The sequence below is a fragment of the Gopherus evgoodei genome, chromosome 4 (assembly GCF_007399415.2).
Source record: "Gopherus evgoodei ecotype Sinaloan lineage chromosome 4, rGopEvg1_v1.p, whole genome shotgun sequence".
NCBI lineage: Eukaryota > Metazoa > Chordata > Testudines > Testudinidae > Gopherus > Gopherus evgoodei.
Window position 1 is genome coordinate 151,531,075 of NC_044325.1, and position 13,550 is coordinate 151,544,624.

The 13,550-nt window shown below is 56.5% G+C and overlaps 2 protein-coding genes across 5 annotated transcripts; one reads left to right on the forward strand and one right to left on the reverse strand.

Moving 5' to 3' along the window:
* The first annotated feature begins 290 nt into the window (after positions 1 to 290).
* On the forward strand, positions 291 to 13,468 carry MTCH2 (mitochondrial carrier 2). Of its 4 annotated transcripts, none has more exons than XM_030562542.1 (13): positions 292 to 428; positions 2,581 to 2,665; positions 3,504 to 3,610; positions 4,063 to 4,089; positions 4,471 to 4,527; positions 9,121 to 9,178; positions 9,495 to 9,546; positions 9,749 to 9,808; positions 10,491 to 10,584; positions 10,940 to 10,991; positions 11,530 to 11,597; positions 12,652 to 12,727; positions 13,265 to 13,352. In XM_030562542.1, the coding sequence occupies exons 1-12, from the start codon at positions 342 to 344 to the stop codon at positions 12,721 to 12,723; spliced, it is 819 nt and encodes a 272-aa protein (XP_030418402.1). In that variant the 5' UTR covers positions 292 to 341; the 3' UTR covers positions 12,724 to 12,727; positions 13,265 to 13,352. The 4 variants fall into 4 exon arrangements, with proteins under 4 accessions (XP_030418403.1, XP_030418402.1, XP_030418401.1 ...); XM_030562541.1 differs by having other exon boundaries at positions 293 to 428; positions 10,940 to 10,987; positions 13,265 to 13,468; XM_030562544.1 differs by having other exon boundaries at positions 328 to 406; positions 10,940 to 10,987; positions 13,265 to 13,468.
* LOC115651470 (phospholipase A2, minor isoenzyme-like) lies at positions 620 to 2,574 on the reverse strand. The gene has a single exon (XM_030562556.1). The coding sequence runs from the start codon at positions 1,558 to 1,560 to the stop codon at positions 949 to 951; it is 612 nt and encodes a 203-aa protein (XP_030418416.1). The 5' UTR covers positions 1,561 to 2,574; the 3' UTR covers positions 620 to 948.
* Positions 13,469 to 13,550: the final 82 nt, after the last annotated feature.

Here is a 13,550-nt window from a genome sequence, read left to right on the forward strand (position 1 = left end):
GGCGGGGACGTGCCTTGGCCCCGCTGCGCCTCCCACCGGACTTGCCGACCGGAGCCGCCAGGCCCCTTTTCCAACCCCGGCCACCCGGCAACCGCGCCGCGCCCCGCCCCGCCCCGCCCCCAGGGGAGCCAACCCCCTGTCAGCCCGAGGGCTCCGCCCCGCCTCCCAAAGCCCCAATTGGACCAGTTAAGAAAACAGGAAATGACGATGGCCGACGGGGCGGGGCACCGGAAGTGGAAGGAAAGGTACCCGGAAGTTCCCGGGAGGGCAGTCCCGCCCTGTGCCCGTTTCGGTGCCGGTCACGTGGGGGCGGCGCGGTGACGTACCCGGCCCGGCGCAGCATGGCGGACTCGGCCTCGCAGGTGCTGCTGGGCTCCGGCCTCACCGCGCTCTCGCAGCCGCTCATGTACGTCAAGGTGCTGGTGCAGGTGAGAGCGGCCCGGGACCCCGCGCGCCCCCCCCCCCGCGGCCCGTGGGTGGCCCCAGAGCGGCGCTGCGGCTCGGGGGGGTCAGAGTCCGAGCAGTCGGTCGGCGGGGGCGGGGCCTGGCTCTCCGGCCCCGCCCCCGGCACAGGCAGGGCCCCGCCCCCGGCACAGGCAAGGCCCCGCCCTCTGCGCTCCCGGCCGGCCGGGGTGTCCGTGCAGCGGCCCGGGGCCTTGCGCTGCTGTGGGACCCAGGTCTGAGCTCCCCGCAGCTGCCTCCTGTACGGAGCCTGGAGTGCGAGAACCACCGCTCCCCAAGTACCCAGGCAGGGTCCATAAGTGCCCCCCCCCGGCACCTTGCCCCCCCTTTGAACCCACCCTGACTCTGTCCTGCCCCCCCGTACCCCGGTTTGCTCAGACCACGGAGAGCGCACCCAGCGGTTACTGAAACAATTTACTGAGAGAGGCACCGAAATCCAGGGGCCAGGAGATCTTCGCACCTCCCCATGAAGCAGAATCCGCTCAGTCACAGGGAGGGGTTTCTGCCCCTGGCTCCCAGCGCAGAGCCCTTGCTCGAAGAACCAGCACCCGGAGGGGGTGGGGAAGGCGTCTTTCTCCGGTGCAGGATTTCGGCCTTGTTGGGGAACGTGACCGGGCAGGAGCCTTTGGGACCAGCACATAGCTCTCGCCTGTTGTAGAAGAAATGCCTCTTCCTGGGCTTTGCTGCCGTGAGACACTCTGCAAACTGCCTGTCGCACTCACAGGCCATCCTGCCGCAGACGCTCTGAGAGCGGCACTCTGTCCCCGACTGGCTACACGCAAACTCATAGGGCTGCCACTTCACTCTCCCCCGGCACTCTAAGGAGACCCTGGCGTGGCGGTAGCAGCAGTCATGGAGGAAGCAACACTGGTCCACTGCGTCTAGGGGTGTCCCGGAGCCCCCGGTTCCACAGTAGCACCCGTACAGGTTGAGAGCGAACAGCGGGGTCTGCAGTCTCTGCCGGTAACACCACAGAGTGAGACCCAGCTCCAGAAGGCTGCGTCTCCCTCGCCTGCTGCATTGAGCCTCGTGGGCAGACTGTGACAACAAGGTCACCAGCATGAGCCACATAGCAAATTTCATTGGGTCCATGGGCATCTGCTTTGGGGGAGCCTAAACGGTCTGATGCCCAGAGTGGCTGGCTGTCTTTCTGCGGCGCTCTCCTCCAGTCCTGTGCTCCGTAGAACTGCCCAGCTCCCTTCTGCTTTACCTGGTGTTGCTGGCTGGCTGTCAGCTCTTAGCCCAGTGTAGGAGCCCACTTGTGGCCATCATTGGCTGGAAAGAGGCCACGTTCCGGGGGAGGGGGAGAGCATTTAACCCTTGAGCCCCCAGGGCGGTCCCTTGTACTCCCAGACAGTGGCATGATGGAGGCATCTCACTCTAGATCTGCAGGGCATGCAAGTGTCAGTGGTGAAACCCCTTGAAATTGTTGTAAAGCGAAACTCATTTGTAACCAGAAGGAGCAGCTGGGAGGTCAGCAGAGCTGCTTGCAAACCAGATTGCTGGGAATGACCTGTGCTTGTCAGGGTCATGCCGACTGGCTCTGGACTGTCTGGCAGGCGCCCCACACTCAACAGCTTTATATCTAATCTGGTGTCTGGAGTGTGTGGATACCAAGGATGATAAGGGAGAGCTCCAGATGTGTGCAGGGCTCTTCACAGATACCGGGTCTTGCCACCTACTCTGGGAAGATGGAATGAACGAGGGTGATGTGCTGTGCGCTGGAGGAAGCGGGCCAGGGAGGGGGAATGTTGGGGAAGGGTATTGTCCAGAGATGGGAGATGATTTAATTCAGGCTTGGTCCTTAATTTTCTTTGGGGGAAAATAATTGAATGTATTTGGGACTCTTCTGTGCAATTCTAAAGAGCAGCCACCCGGGCTCGCGGTTCCCTGTGTCTTGCTGACAAAGGGTTAACCCGCAGGCTGAGCTGGATCCCTCCCACTGGCGAACTGTGGAGGCATTTGGGTCCACCTCTAAATATAGCATCTTTGGCTTCTGAACCCTTCAATTAGCAGCAGGGCACTGACAGTCCCGGGCCAGAAGGAGGCACCAGAAAATCACCAGGCTTTGTTACGGCCCATGGGCAGATTGCTGCAGACTGTTTGTTTGTTTTGAAGGTGGGATATGAGCCGCTTCCGCCGACCCTGGGCAGGAATTTGTTTGGGCGACAGGTTTACCAGCTGCCGGGGCTCTTTGCGTATGGTGAGTCCCTGTCTGTGGCATGCATGTGGATTTGGGGATAGGACAGGAAAGGAAGCCGCAAAGGGCGGGGGTTGTAGTGACTGGTGTGAAGATGGGGGAGCCCTCTGTGCCTGGGGGGTGAGGCCAGACCTCTCTGCTGTTCTGGATTTCCTGGGGGGATCCCACCCTTGGGCTGTGCCACCAAAGCTGGTGTGTCCTGAGAAAAGGGGTCTGACTTCACCTCCAGATACCTTGTCACCCTGGAGAGAGTGCACTGAGCTGGGAACCAGGGGACCAGGAGTTCAAATCTCACTTCTACTCACTGCTGTCTGTATTTCCATGCACTTCACAGCTCTCATCACTAACCACGATCCCGTACCCCATCCCTAGCAGGCGGACAAGCATTAGCCCTCTCTCTAACAAAGGCATTGATCGCAAACCTGCACAAAGTCATTTCATGAAGAGCTGGGACTAGAGCCCTGGTCTCTCACATTGCAGACCCACTACCTAGCAGAATGAATGTGCCAAACATATGTACCTTGGTTAGCGTATCGCAAAGTCATATGCTGCCTCCTGGATTCCTGATCTCCAGAGTTCTGCTGCTGTGCACCCAGCTGGCAAAGCGTGTGTCAAGTCCCCTTTGTGGTTGGCCCACAGAGGATGTGACCATGACTCTTGTAGCCCCAGTGCTGGAAGCCTGCCTCTCTGAGGGCTCACAGGGAGGGGAAGGGCCTGGCAGTTATGCGTGAAGGAACAACTCATGTTTCTTTAATCGCACAGCAAGGGAACGTCCTTTAAAACAGGCTTTATAGGCTGGGGTCGTGGAGTAGGCACCCCTCACGTTTGTGGTGTTTCGCAGCTAAGCACATTATGAAGATAGATGGAAGAGCCGGGCTCTTCAAAGGTTTGGCTCCCAGACTCTGCTCAGGCGCCATCGGCACCATCGTGCACAGTCAGGTGTTACAGGTACGCCGGGCGGGGCTGGAAGGTCGTAGCAAACCCCTCGCGAGCAGCTGTCTGCCTTTCCGCAGCTGGCCCACCCTGGAGGGGTTGGGTAATTCATAGGGGGCGGTTGGACTTTTCCAGGTCCAAAGGGGGTACCTTGTGCTCTTGCTCCACAGAGAGGTGACGTCCAGAGGGCTGAGTTCTGGCCCAACAGGGTGTCGGCTCCTCTCTCAGGGCTCGCTGTGATTTCTAATGGGCCCCGGGGCTGTCTGCCCTGTGGGAGTGTTGGAGGCCACTTGCTGTCAGTCCCCATAGCATTCTGTCCCATCCCAGCCTACCCAGGCAGCTGCAGCCTGAATGTGGGGGCAGCGAAGCCCTGATGCTTGCGTGCCCCTCCCTGGCTGCCTGGGCCCAACGAGGCCTCCATACCCCAGTGGCCTTTGTTGTGCTAACCCTGTCCCCTTGTTCCTTAGCGGTACCAGGAAGCTGACCAGGAGGAGGTATGTCGGAGCTGGTTTCTGGGTCCTTTCCCTTGTAGATACCTCTCCAAGGTCTGCCTTGCCCTAGGGAGAGGGGAGATGGTAGGAACATGCCTTCTCAGGAGCACAGGGGGTTGGGAGAGGTCCACTCATGCAAAGCCTGGTGAGTTCAGGGAAGAAAGGGGTCGGGGCAGTGGCCTGGGTATATGGGCCCAGCGAGCTGCAGGCTGGGCCTGGCTCGCTTTTAGGTGCTACTGCACTGGGAATATCGAATAACAAAGGGGACCAAGGCTGGCCCTGCTGATCTCCATCCTGGCTCTGTAGGATGGGGCAGTGTCATTCGGGGAGTGGGGGGTAGCGGGGAGCTCTCCTACCTGAACCTCTCTCACTCCTTCTCCCCAGGAGCCTGGGTCCAGCCTCAAGGAGCCCCTGTCCTCGCTAGAGCAGGTCATCAAGGAGGTGAGTGAAGGCCCACGCCCAAGGGAACTTAATGGCCAGGGCAGCGTGTGGGGCTCGCAGATCCTCCATTGCTGGAGCTGGATCCCTCTGGGGTGAAGTGTGTCATGCTGTCTGGAGGGCTCATGCCTGGGAGTGCCTACCTCAAGGCAGACTGTCAGAAAGGGGGCAGCGACCCCAGGCTGGGAGCATGTGCTGGAATTAGATTTCATCAATTGTGAGCTGCTGGATCCCTGCAACTGTCTGACCATGGAGTCACAGACAGTCCCTGTACACTCTTCAGCCTGTCTTGCCATGCAAACAAACTGGACTTAGTGATACATGGTCACTTACTCCAAAAATCACATCACATTCAGGTTGCTTTCAGTCCCAAGGGACCAGTCACTTACCCCAGATCACTCAGCACCCTGGGTCTTACACCAAAGACAGGTGTAGCCAGTCCTGTAATAATCTAGCTAAAGGTTTATTAACTAGGGAAAAGGAATGAGAGTTTTGTACAGGTTAAAGCAAGCAAACATACCCACCAATGAGTTACCGTCTGAATCCCAAAAGTGACAGAGTTGTAGTGAGAGACAATTCAAAGTGTCTTTCCAGGCAGACCCAGGAGGCAGCCCCTGGGGATCTCTGGCTTCAGTTTAGAGTCCCTGGCCCTTCAGAGTTCAAACAGCCAAAAAAGGGGGAAATTTGTCTGGGGCTTTCTTATTTCCTTCATTCAGCTCCCAAGCCCACAGGACAAGCTTCCTTGCACCTAGCGTTTCCCAGGTGCAATAGGGCCATTAACCAGTCGTGTGTATGGTGGTGCTCTTTGATGGCTCATCTGATTTTGCTAGTCCTTGCGGTTGGGTGGGGGACAATTCCCGGGCCTGAGCTCACAAATTCAGGTCAAACATTTTCAGAGTTCTAAAGCAAAATATACCTATTTCCTTGCGGCCTGGAATACAGACACTACAAGTGAGATGAACGCAGGCAGCCCAGCCAAGCGTTCTATAGAGTCTAAACACTGCATTTGGGAGGAACATGGGCTGTTATAGCAGGGATAAGGGAGAGGCAAGACAGAACTGGGGTGCCGTGGGGTGTCAAATCAGTATCTTAGATGTCTGTATATTAATGCAAGAAGCATGAGGAATAATCAGGAAGAACTCAAAATGCTAGTAAATAAACACAGTTATGACATAGTTGGCATCACAGAGACTTGGTGGGATAATACGCATGATTGGAATATTGGTATAGAAGGGTACAGATTCCTCAGGAAGTACAGGCAGGGGAAAAAAGGGAGGAGGTGTTGCCTTATATATTAAAAATGTAGACACTTGGACTGAGGTTGAGATGGAAATGGGAGACAGACTTGCAGAAAGTTTCTGGGTAAGGATAAAAGGGGTAAAAAACAAGGGTGATGTCATGGTGTAGGGGTCTACTACAGACCACCTAACGAGGAAGAAGAGGTGGATGAGGCTTCTTTTAAACTAACAAAATCATCCAAAGCACAGGACTTGGTGGTAATGGGAAGACATCAACTACTCAGACATCTGTTGGGAAAATGACACATTATCCAACAAGTTCTTGGAATTATTGGAGACAATTTTTTATTTCAGAAGGTGGAGAACGCTGCTGAGGGATTTAGATTTGATTTTGACAAATAGGGAGCAAGTGGTTGAGAATTTGAGCTTGAGTGAAAGTGATCATGAAATGATAGATCATGATTCTAAGGAATGGTAGGAGGGAGAACAGCACAATAAAGACAATGGATTTCAAGAAGGCGACTTCAGCAAACTCAGGGAGTTGGTAGGTAAGATCCCATGCGAAGCAAGTGTAAGGAGAAAAACCAGTTGAAGATAGATGGCAGTTTTTTAAACGGACATTATTAAGGGCACAAGAGCAAACTATCCCACCGTGTAGGAAAGCTAGGAAGTGTGGCAAGAGACCACCCTGGTTTAACCAGGAGATCTTCAATAATCTGAAACTCAAAAAAAAGAGTCCTACAAAAAGTGGAGACTAGGTCAAATTACAAAGGATGAAAATAAACAAATAACACAAGTGTGTAGGGACAGAATTAGAAAGGCCAAGGCACAACGCGAGATCAAACTAGCTAGAGACATAAAGTGTAACAAGAAAACATTCTACAAATACATTAGAAGCAAGAGGAAGACCAAGGACAGAGTAGGCCCATTACGCAATGAAGGGGGAAAAACATAACAGAAAATGTGGAAATGGCAGAGGTGCTTAATGACTTCTTTGTTTCGGATTTCACGAAGAAGATTGGTGGCAATTGGACGTCTAACATAGTGAATGCCAGTGAAAATGAGGTAGGATCAGAAGCTAAAATTAGGGAAAGAACAAGTTAAAAATCACTTAGACAACGTAGATGTCTTCAAGTCACCAGGGCCTGATGAAATGCATCCTAGAATACTCAAGGAGCTGACTGAGGAGATATCTGAGCCATTAGCAATTATCTTTGGAAAGTCATGGAAGACTGGAAAAGGGCAAACACGGGGCCAATCTATAAAAAGAGAATAAGGAAAACCCAGGGAATTCCAGACCAGTCAGCTTAACTTCTGTACCTGGAAAGATAATGGAGCAAATAATTAAGCAATCAGTTTGCAAACATCTAGATGAAAATAAGGTGATAAGTAACTTCACTGATTTGTCAAGAACAAATCGTGTCAAACCAGCCTGATAGGTTTCTTTGACAGGGTAACAAGCCTTGTGGATGGGGGGAAATGGCAGATGTGGTATATCTTGATTTTTAGTAAAGCTTCTGATACTGTTTCTCATGACCTTCTCATAAACAAACTAGGGAAATGCAACCTAGATGGAGCTACTTACTATAAGGTGGGTGCATAACTGGTTGGAAAACTGATCCCAGAGAGTAGTTCACAGTGGTTCACAGTCATGCTGGAAGGGCATAACAAGTGGGGTCCTGCAGGGATCTGTTTTGGGTCTGGTTCTGTTCAGTATCTTCAGTGATTTAGATAATGGCATAGAGAATACACTTATGAAGTTTGCTGACGATACCAAGCTGGGAGGGGTTGAAAATGCTTTGGAGGATCGGATTATAATTCAAAATGATCTGGAGAAGTGGTCTGAAGTAAATAGGTTGAAATTCAATAAGGACAAATGCAAAATACTCCACTTAGAAAGGAACAATCAGTTGCACACGTACAAAGTGGGAAATGACTGCCTAGGAAGGAGAACTGCGGAAAGGGATCTGGGGGTCATAGTGGATCACAAGCTAAATATGAGTCAACAGAGTAACACTGTTGCAAAAAAAGCAAACATCCTTCTGGGATGTATTAGCAGGAGTGTTGTTAGCAAGACGAGAGAAGTAATTCTGCTCTACTCCGCGCTGATTAGGCCTCAACTGGAGTATTGTGTCCAATTCTGGGTGCCACATTTCAGGAAAGATGTGGACAAATTGGAGAAAGTCCAGAGATGAGCAACAAAAATGATGAAAGATCTAGAAAACATGACCTATCAGGGAAGATTGAAAACATTCGGTTTGTTTAGCCTGGAAAAGAGAAGACTGAGGGGGGACATAAGTTTTCAAGTACATAAAAAGTTGTTACCAGGAGGTTCTTAACCGCTGAGGCCAGAACAAGAAGCAATGGGCTTAAATTGCAGCAAGGGAGGCTTAGGTTGGACATTAGGAAAAACTTCCTAACTGGTTAAGCACTGGAATAAATTGCCTGGTGAGGTTGTGGCAGCTCCATCGTTGGAGATTTTTAAGAGCAGGTTGGCCAAACACCTGTCAGAGATGTTCTAGATAATACTTAGTCCGGCCATGAGTGCAGGGGACTGGACTAGGTGACTTCTCGAGGTCCCTTCCAGTCCTAGACTTCTGCTTAAGCCTTAAAAGGCGAATCCCTATCTTGAGCGCAACTGCCAGACAGGTGACCTGGTCTGGGCTCCAGCTAGGAGATTATCCATTCTCAGCTAACACCTGCAGCCTGGGCTAGAGCTGGCGTCTGGCCTGCCAGGGTCACTGTGCATCCCCATCTCCCCCTGCTAGAGCCCTCCCTTCTCCTCCCGGCCCAGCGAGTCATCTCCTAGCACTTCCCCCTTGGCAGGGTCCTGGCTGCACCTGCTCCCTGGGGTGTCCATTGCTTTGTACCTCTCTCCACCCCCACACCATGGCATCACTCCCCTTCCCTCCTTTCCTGCAGCCTCTTGGCACATGCGCATGCCCCACACGCCACATTTCATCAGCAGGGCACGGTGTGGCAGCCTGATGTCCTTCAGGCACTGCCTCCTGCTGCACTCCAGGTGCATCTGGCTGTGTGGGGCGGAGGCCCGGGCTTGCCCCCAGTGCTAGGCATCCAGTCGCCAGTGGGCCAAGCTGCAGGGCTGTGCTGATTTTGGCCAGCAGCATGGCCAGTGGCAGAGTGGCATGTGAGCTGTGAGGCGCTGGCTCCTGGCACCTTCCATCTCATGCAGCCTGGGAACGCTGAGACTCAGCTGCCCCCTGAGCGGCTCCTCCCAGCATTTCCACCTGCCCCCCACTGCCCCGTCTTCTGCCACCTCTCTCCCACCGCCCCCATGCCACGCCTGTCAGCCGCACACGTGCCCAGGCTGAGCCCTAATGGACCGTGTCTGTTCCAGACCTCCCGAGAGATGGTTGCTCGTTCTGCCGCGACACTCGTCACCCATCCCTTCCACGGTAGGTACCCGGCGCTGTGGGGGTGGGGCTCTCGCCCAGCCCTGCTCCATGGGATCCACCCACAGAAACCAGAGGTGAGGTAATGGGATGGGTACAATTCAAGGCCCAGCCATTCCTCAGCAGAGCTCTGCCCCGCGGCCAGGAGGCACCTGGCTGAATCAGCCTGTTAATCCTTGGCTGCTGGGGCCTGTGAGCCCATGCTGATGCCCTGAGTTCAGAGGGCAAAGGCTCCGTGTCTGACCCCACAGGAGTGGGGCGGTGGGGGTGCAGCACGGCTCCCCCACGCTGACCCTGCTGTATCTGGCTCTGCCCACAGTGATCACGCTGAGATGCATGGTGCAGTTCATTGGCAGGGAAACCAAGTACAGGTAAGGGCACGGTGAGAGGGGTCGGGACCGGGTGTCCTGCAGGCGCTGCCGGGGCAGTGGGTATTTGGTGTGGTCTGGGGGGCGGAGGGGAGTTGGCACGTGGGTGGCTGGCAGGGGGCAGTTGAGGACTTGCTAACCCGTAGTCCCTTCCCTCGGGGAGCCACATGTGACAGCGTCCCTCTCCTCTCTTCCGTCGGCCCAGTGGCATCTTCAGCCCCTTCGTCACCATCTACCGGGAAGAGGGCATCCTGGGCTTCTTTGCGTGAGTCCTGTGGCCAGGAGGCAATGGGAGCCCCTGGGAGGCGGGTGTGTGCACCCTGCGGGGGTGGGAACGGGGAGTGGGAGCCCCTGGGAGGCAGGGGTGGGAACGGGGAGTGGGAGCCCCTGGGAGGCAGGGGTGGGAACGGGGAGTGGGAGCCCCTGGGAGGCGGGTGTGTGTGCCCTGTGGGGGTGGGAACGGGGAGGGCACCCTTGGGAGGCAGGGGTGGCAATGGGGGTGGGTGCCCTTGGGACATGAGGGCCCATCCAGCTTGTCAGGGAGGGCAGCAGGGACTCTTCTGGCCCAGCTCCACCCTATGACTCGGGAAGGGGCTGTGAATTCTCATCCCAGCTCCACCACTGGCCACTGTGCTGTTTCTGGGCCCTGCATCACATCCCAGAGGTCTCCCAATCTCCCCTCTGCTGGCAAGGAAGTTAGGGTGCTAGCCTGCGACTCAGACACCTGGGTTCACTCTGCCACGGGCTCCCTGTGAGGGAGCAAGTCCCTGAATCTCGCTGTGCCGCAGCCCCCACGTGCTGCACGGGGGAGAGAGCTGCCTTGGATTGTGGGGCGGGGCCCAGCTCATCTCTGCAAGAGAGGGGCTGCCCCTTATGCTGGCGGGGGCTCCTGCCAGCCTGGGCGCGGGGGGCACCCCGTGCTCACTCACCTGCTGTGTTTCTTTCAGGGGGCTCGTTCCCCGGCTGCTGGGTGACGTGCTGTCGCTGTGGCTCTGTAACATGCTGGCCTACCTCATCAATACCTATGCACTGGAGAACGGGGTAGGCTTCTGCAGCATTGTGCTGATGGCTGCCCAGGGTGTAGGGCCTGCACACAAATAGAGTTCGGGAGGGCTGTGGGGGTGACCCGCTCAGCTTGGGAAGGTCCCATCTCTGCTGGGCCCGACCTGTGCTCCGCTTTGTGTGCTACTCGCCCAGCGCCTGGCCGGGGAGCCTATCCTAGCAACGGCCACGGCCCGCGTGGGGGCAGTTTGGGTTTCAGGCCCTGGTGGAGCCCACTGTGCAGGCTCGGTGTGGGAAATCGGGGCAGAGGCAGCCCCCTGTGTCTGGGGATGGAGGGACCGGGCTGTGGCAGGGTTCGGGTTTCCTTGTTCAATGCGTTTCCCTCCCTCTCCAGGTCTCCGCCATCAGCGAGATGAAGAGCTACTCACAGGCTGTCACTGGAGTGCGTGTGTAACCCCTACTCTCCTCTCAGGGGTGTGGGGAGGTAGCCCCGCAGAGCTGCCCTGGGGTGGGAGGGGCCAGTTTGAGGGAACCATGGGGTGTTAGGCTGGTGCCCTTACGTGAGTCTAAATCACTAGCTGGTGCTGCATGGTGGGTGAGCACTCCACCCTCTAGTGCACCTTGGCCTGGCCTCACCCCAGGTGCTCTGCCCAGCCGGCCCCCTCCCACTGCCCTGCCCCTCCAGCCCATACCTGTCCTGAGCAGGCACTGCTGCCTGGCTCACACCAGGTGCTCTCTGGTGACCTGGGCAGGGAAGGACAAAGACCTCCTCGCCCAGGAGTAAGTCAGTGAGTGCCAGGGTCCCAGCACATGGAGAAGACTGCAGCAGTGCCCTGCTGTGCCGGGAGCTGCACAGATGGTCTCTGCCCCACGGAGATGCCCTCCCTCTCCATTCCTTGTGCCCCTTGGAGCTGGGGGGCCTCCGGGCATGGCTGCGGAGCCAGCGCCCTGCCCTGCTAACTGGCCCGTCTCTCATGCCTGCAGTTCTTCGCCAGTATGCTGACATACCCCTTTGTGCTTGTTTCCAACCTGATGGCCATCAACAACTGTGGGTGAGTGCCCCGCACGCCGGCCTGAGCCAGCTGCACCCTTTCCCTGCGACGCAAGGGTGTCTGCCCCAGCTCTGAGGAGCAGGGGATGCAGTGGGTCCTGTACAGGAGGCAGCGAGAAGCAGCATCTCCTCGCCACATCCTATAGGGTTTGCTCTGGGATGACGATGTTCCGGCCCCTCGGGTGCTGGGGAGAAACCCTTCGGAGGGGGAGTGGAGCTGCTGTCATTGGCTGCTGATGTGGAATGCGAACAGCTGGCACTGGCAGGCAAGAGGGCTCTGCCCAGCCTGACATGGAGCTCATCCCAGCTGTGCTTGTAGCTCGCCCCCTTCCCCTCACGCAGGCTCCTGTGGCTCCCCTCTTCCCCAGACACTTGGCAGCCTCTTGGGCTCCCTGGCCATGGCCCTGCAACGCCTCCCCTCCCGTGTCACGCTTGGCAGGAGCGAAATCACGGGTTGAAGCCTCCCAGAATAGACCCGGGCGTGTTTGGGTGTGACAGCCTGTCCCTGCCGCCCTGCAGTACAGCTGGGACTTGGTAGGATGGTGGGGGGAGATCTGCCCTCCCGAATCAGCCTTCCCCCCGGCCTCCTGGGAATATTGCTGCGGCCCTTGGCCATCTCACTAGACAACATCAGCTCTGTCCCCAGGAGAAAGGCACCAGGAGAGCAGCCTATCTGCCCTGCTGTAGTGCTGGGGGCAGGGGCAGGAAGCTCTGGCCATGGGGGAGTGGACAGGGGGCAGCTGGGGATCCTAGGACCTGGCCTGAGCCAGGCAGCTCTGTCCAGTTAACACTGCATAGCCCAGAAGGGCTCAGACAGGAAGTGGTGCTCGGGAGGCCAGGGAGGGCTCTGGGAAGAGGCTGTGGTGGCCAGCAGGGGATGACCCAGCTGCTGCCCCCTGGGTGACTGGCTGCTGGAGAGGCCTTGGTGGGGCACAGTTTGAGCTGCATTTGCAGGCTTGGAGCAGGGCTTGTGGCCCACTCCCCATGCGAGGGAGTGGGGGGCACATGGGACACCGCTCAGTGCTACTTCCTCCCCCCCCCCTCCTCTCTTGCAGGCTGGCTGGTGGCCTCCCCCCATATGCACCCAACTACTCCTCCTGGTTAGACTGTTGGAGCCAGCTGCTTAAGGAGGTATGTCCTGGCCTCGCCCCGGCCCCATAGTGCAGTGATGCCATGTGTGGGGCAGCCGTGCCTGGCACTCATAGACTCTAGGACTGGAAGGGACCTCGAGAGGTCATCGAGTCCAGTCCCCTGCCCTCATGGCAGGACCAAATACTGTCTAGACCATCCCTGAGAGACATTTATCTAACCTACTCTTAAATATCTCCAGAGATGGAGATTCCACAACCTCCCTAGGCAATTTATTCCAGTGTTTAACCACCCTGACAGTTAGGAACTTTTTCCTAATGTCCAACCTAAACCTCCCTTGCTGCAGTTTAAGCCCATTGCTTTTTGTTCTATCCTTAGAGGCTACAGTGAACAAGTTTTCTCCCTCCTCCTGATGACATCTCAGGGTGGAGGTTATAAAAGGGCTGGGAAGCTCTGGCCCTGCTGTGTGGGTAGAAGGGCTGGTGGGGGGACTTGGCAGACTTGGGCCTGGGTGACAGGCAGAGGGAAGCTGCCCAGGGCAGGGCAGCCTGACAGCCGTCTCCTCTCCTCTCCGTGCAGGGGAACATGAGCCGAGGCAACAGCCTGTTTTTCCGGAAGGTGCCTGCGGGGAAGCTGTACGTGTGGGAGGAGAAGCGGTTCTGCTGAGGCCGGAGCTGGGCGAGGGGCCCAGGGCCGGGCCAGAGGCTGGCCCAGACGCACTGAATGATGGGAGAGTGGTGATTTCTATACAGTTTTTTAAATAATGATTCAATCTTGGGAAACGGAGACTGTGTGCAGGTCTGAGAGTCAAAGTCCTGGAGCAACGCAGGCTGGCTGGGGGTCGGGGCACTGCTCTGGGGGGCCA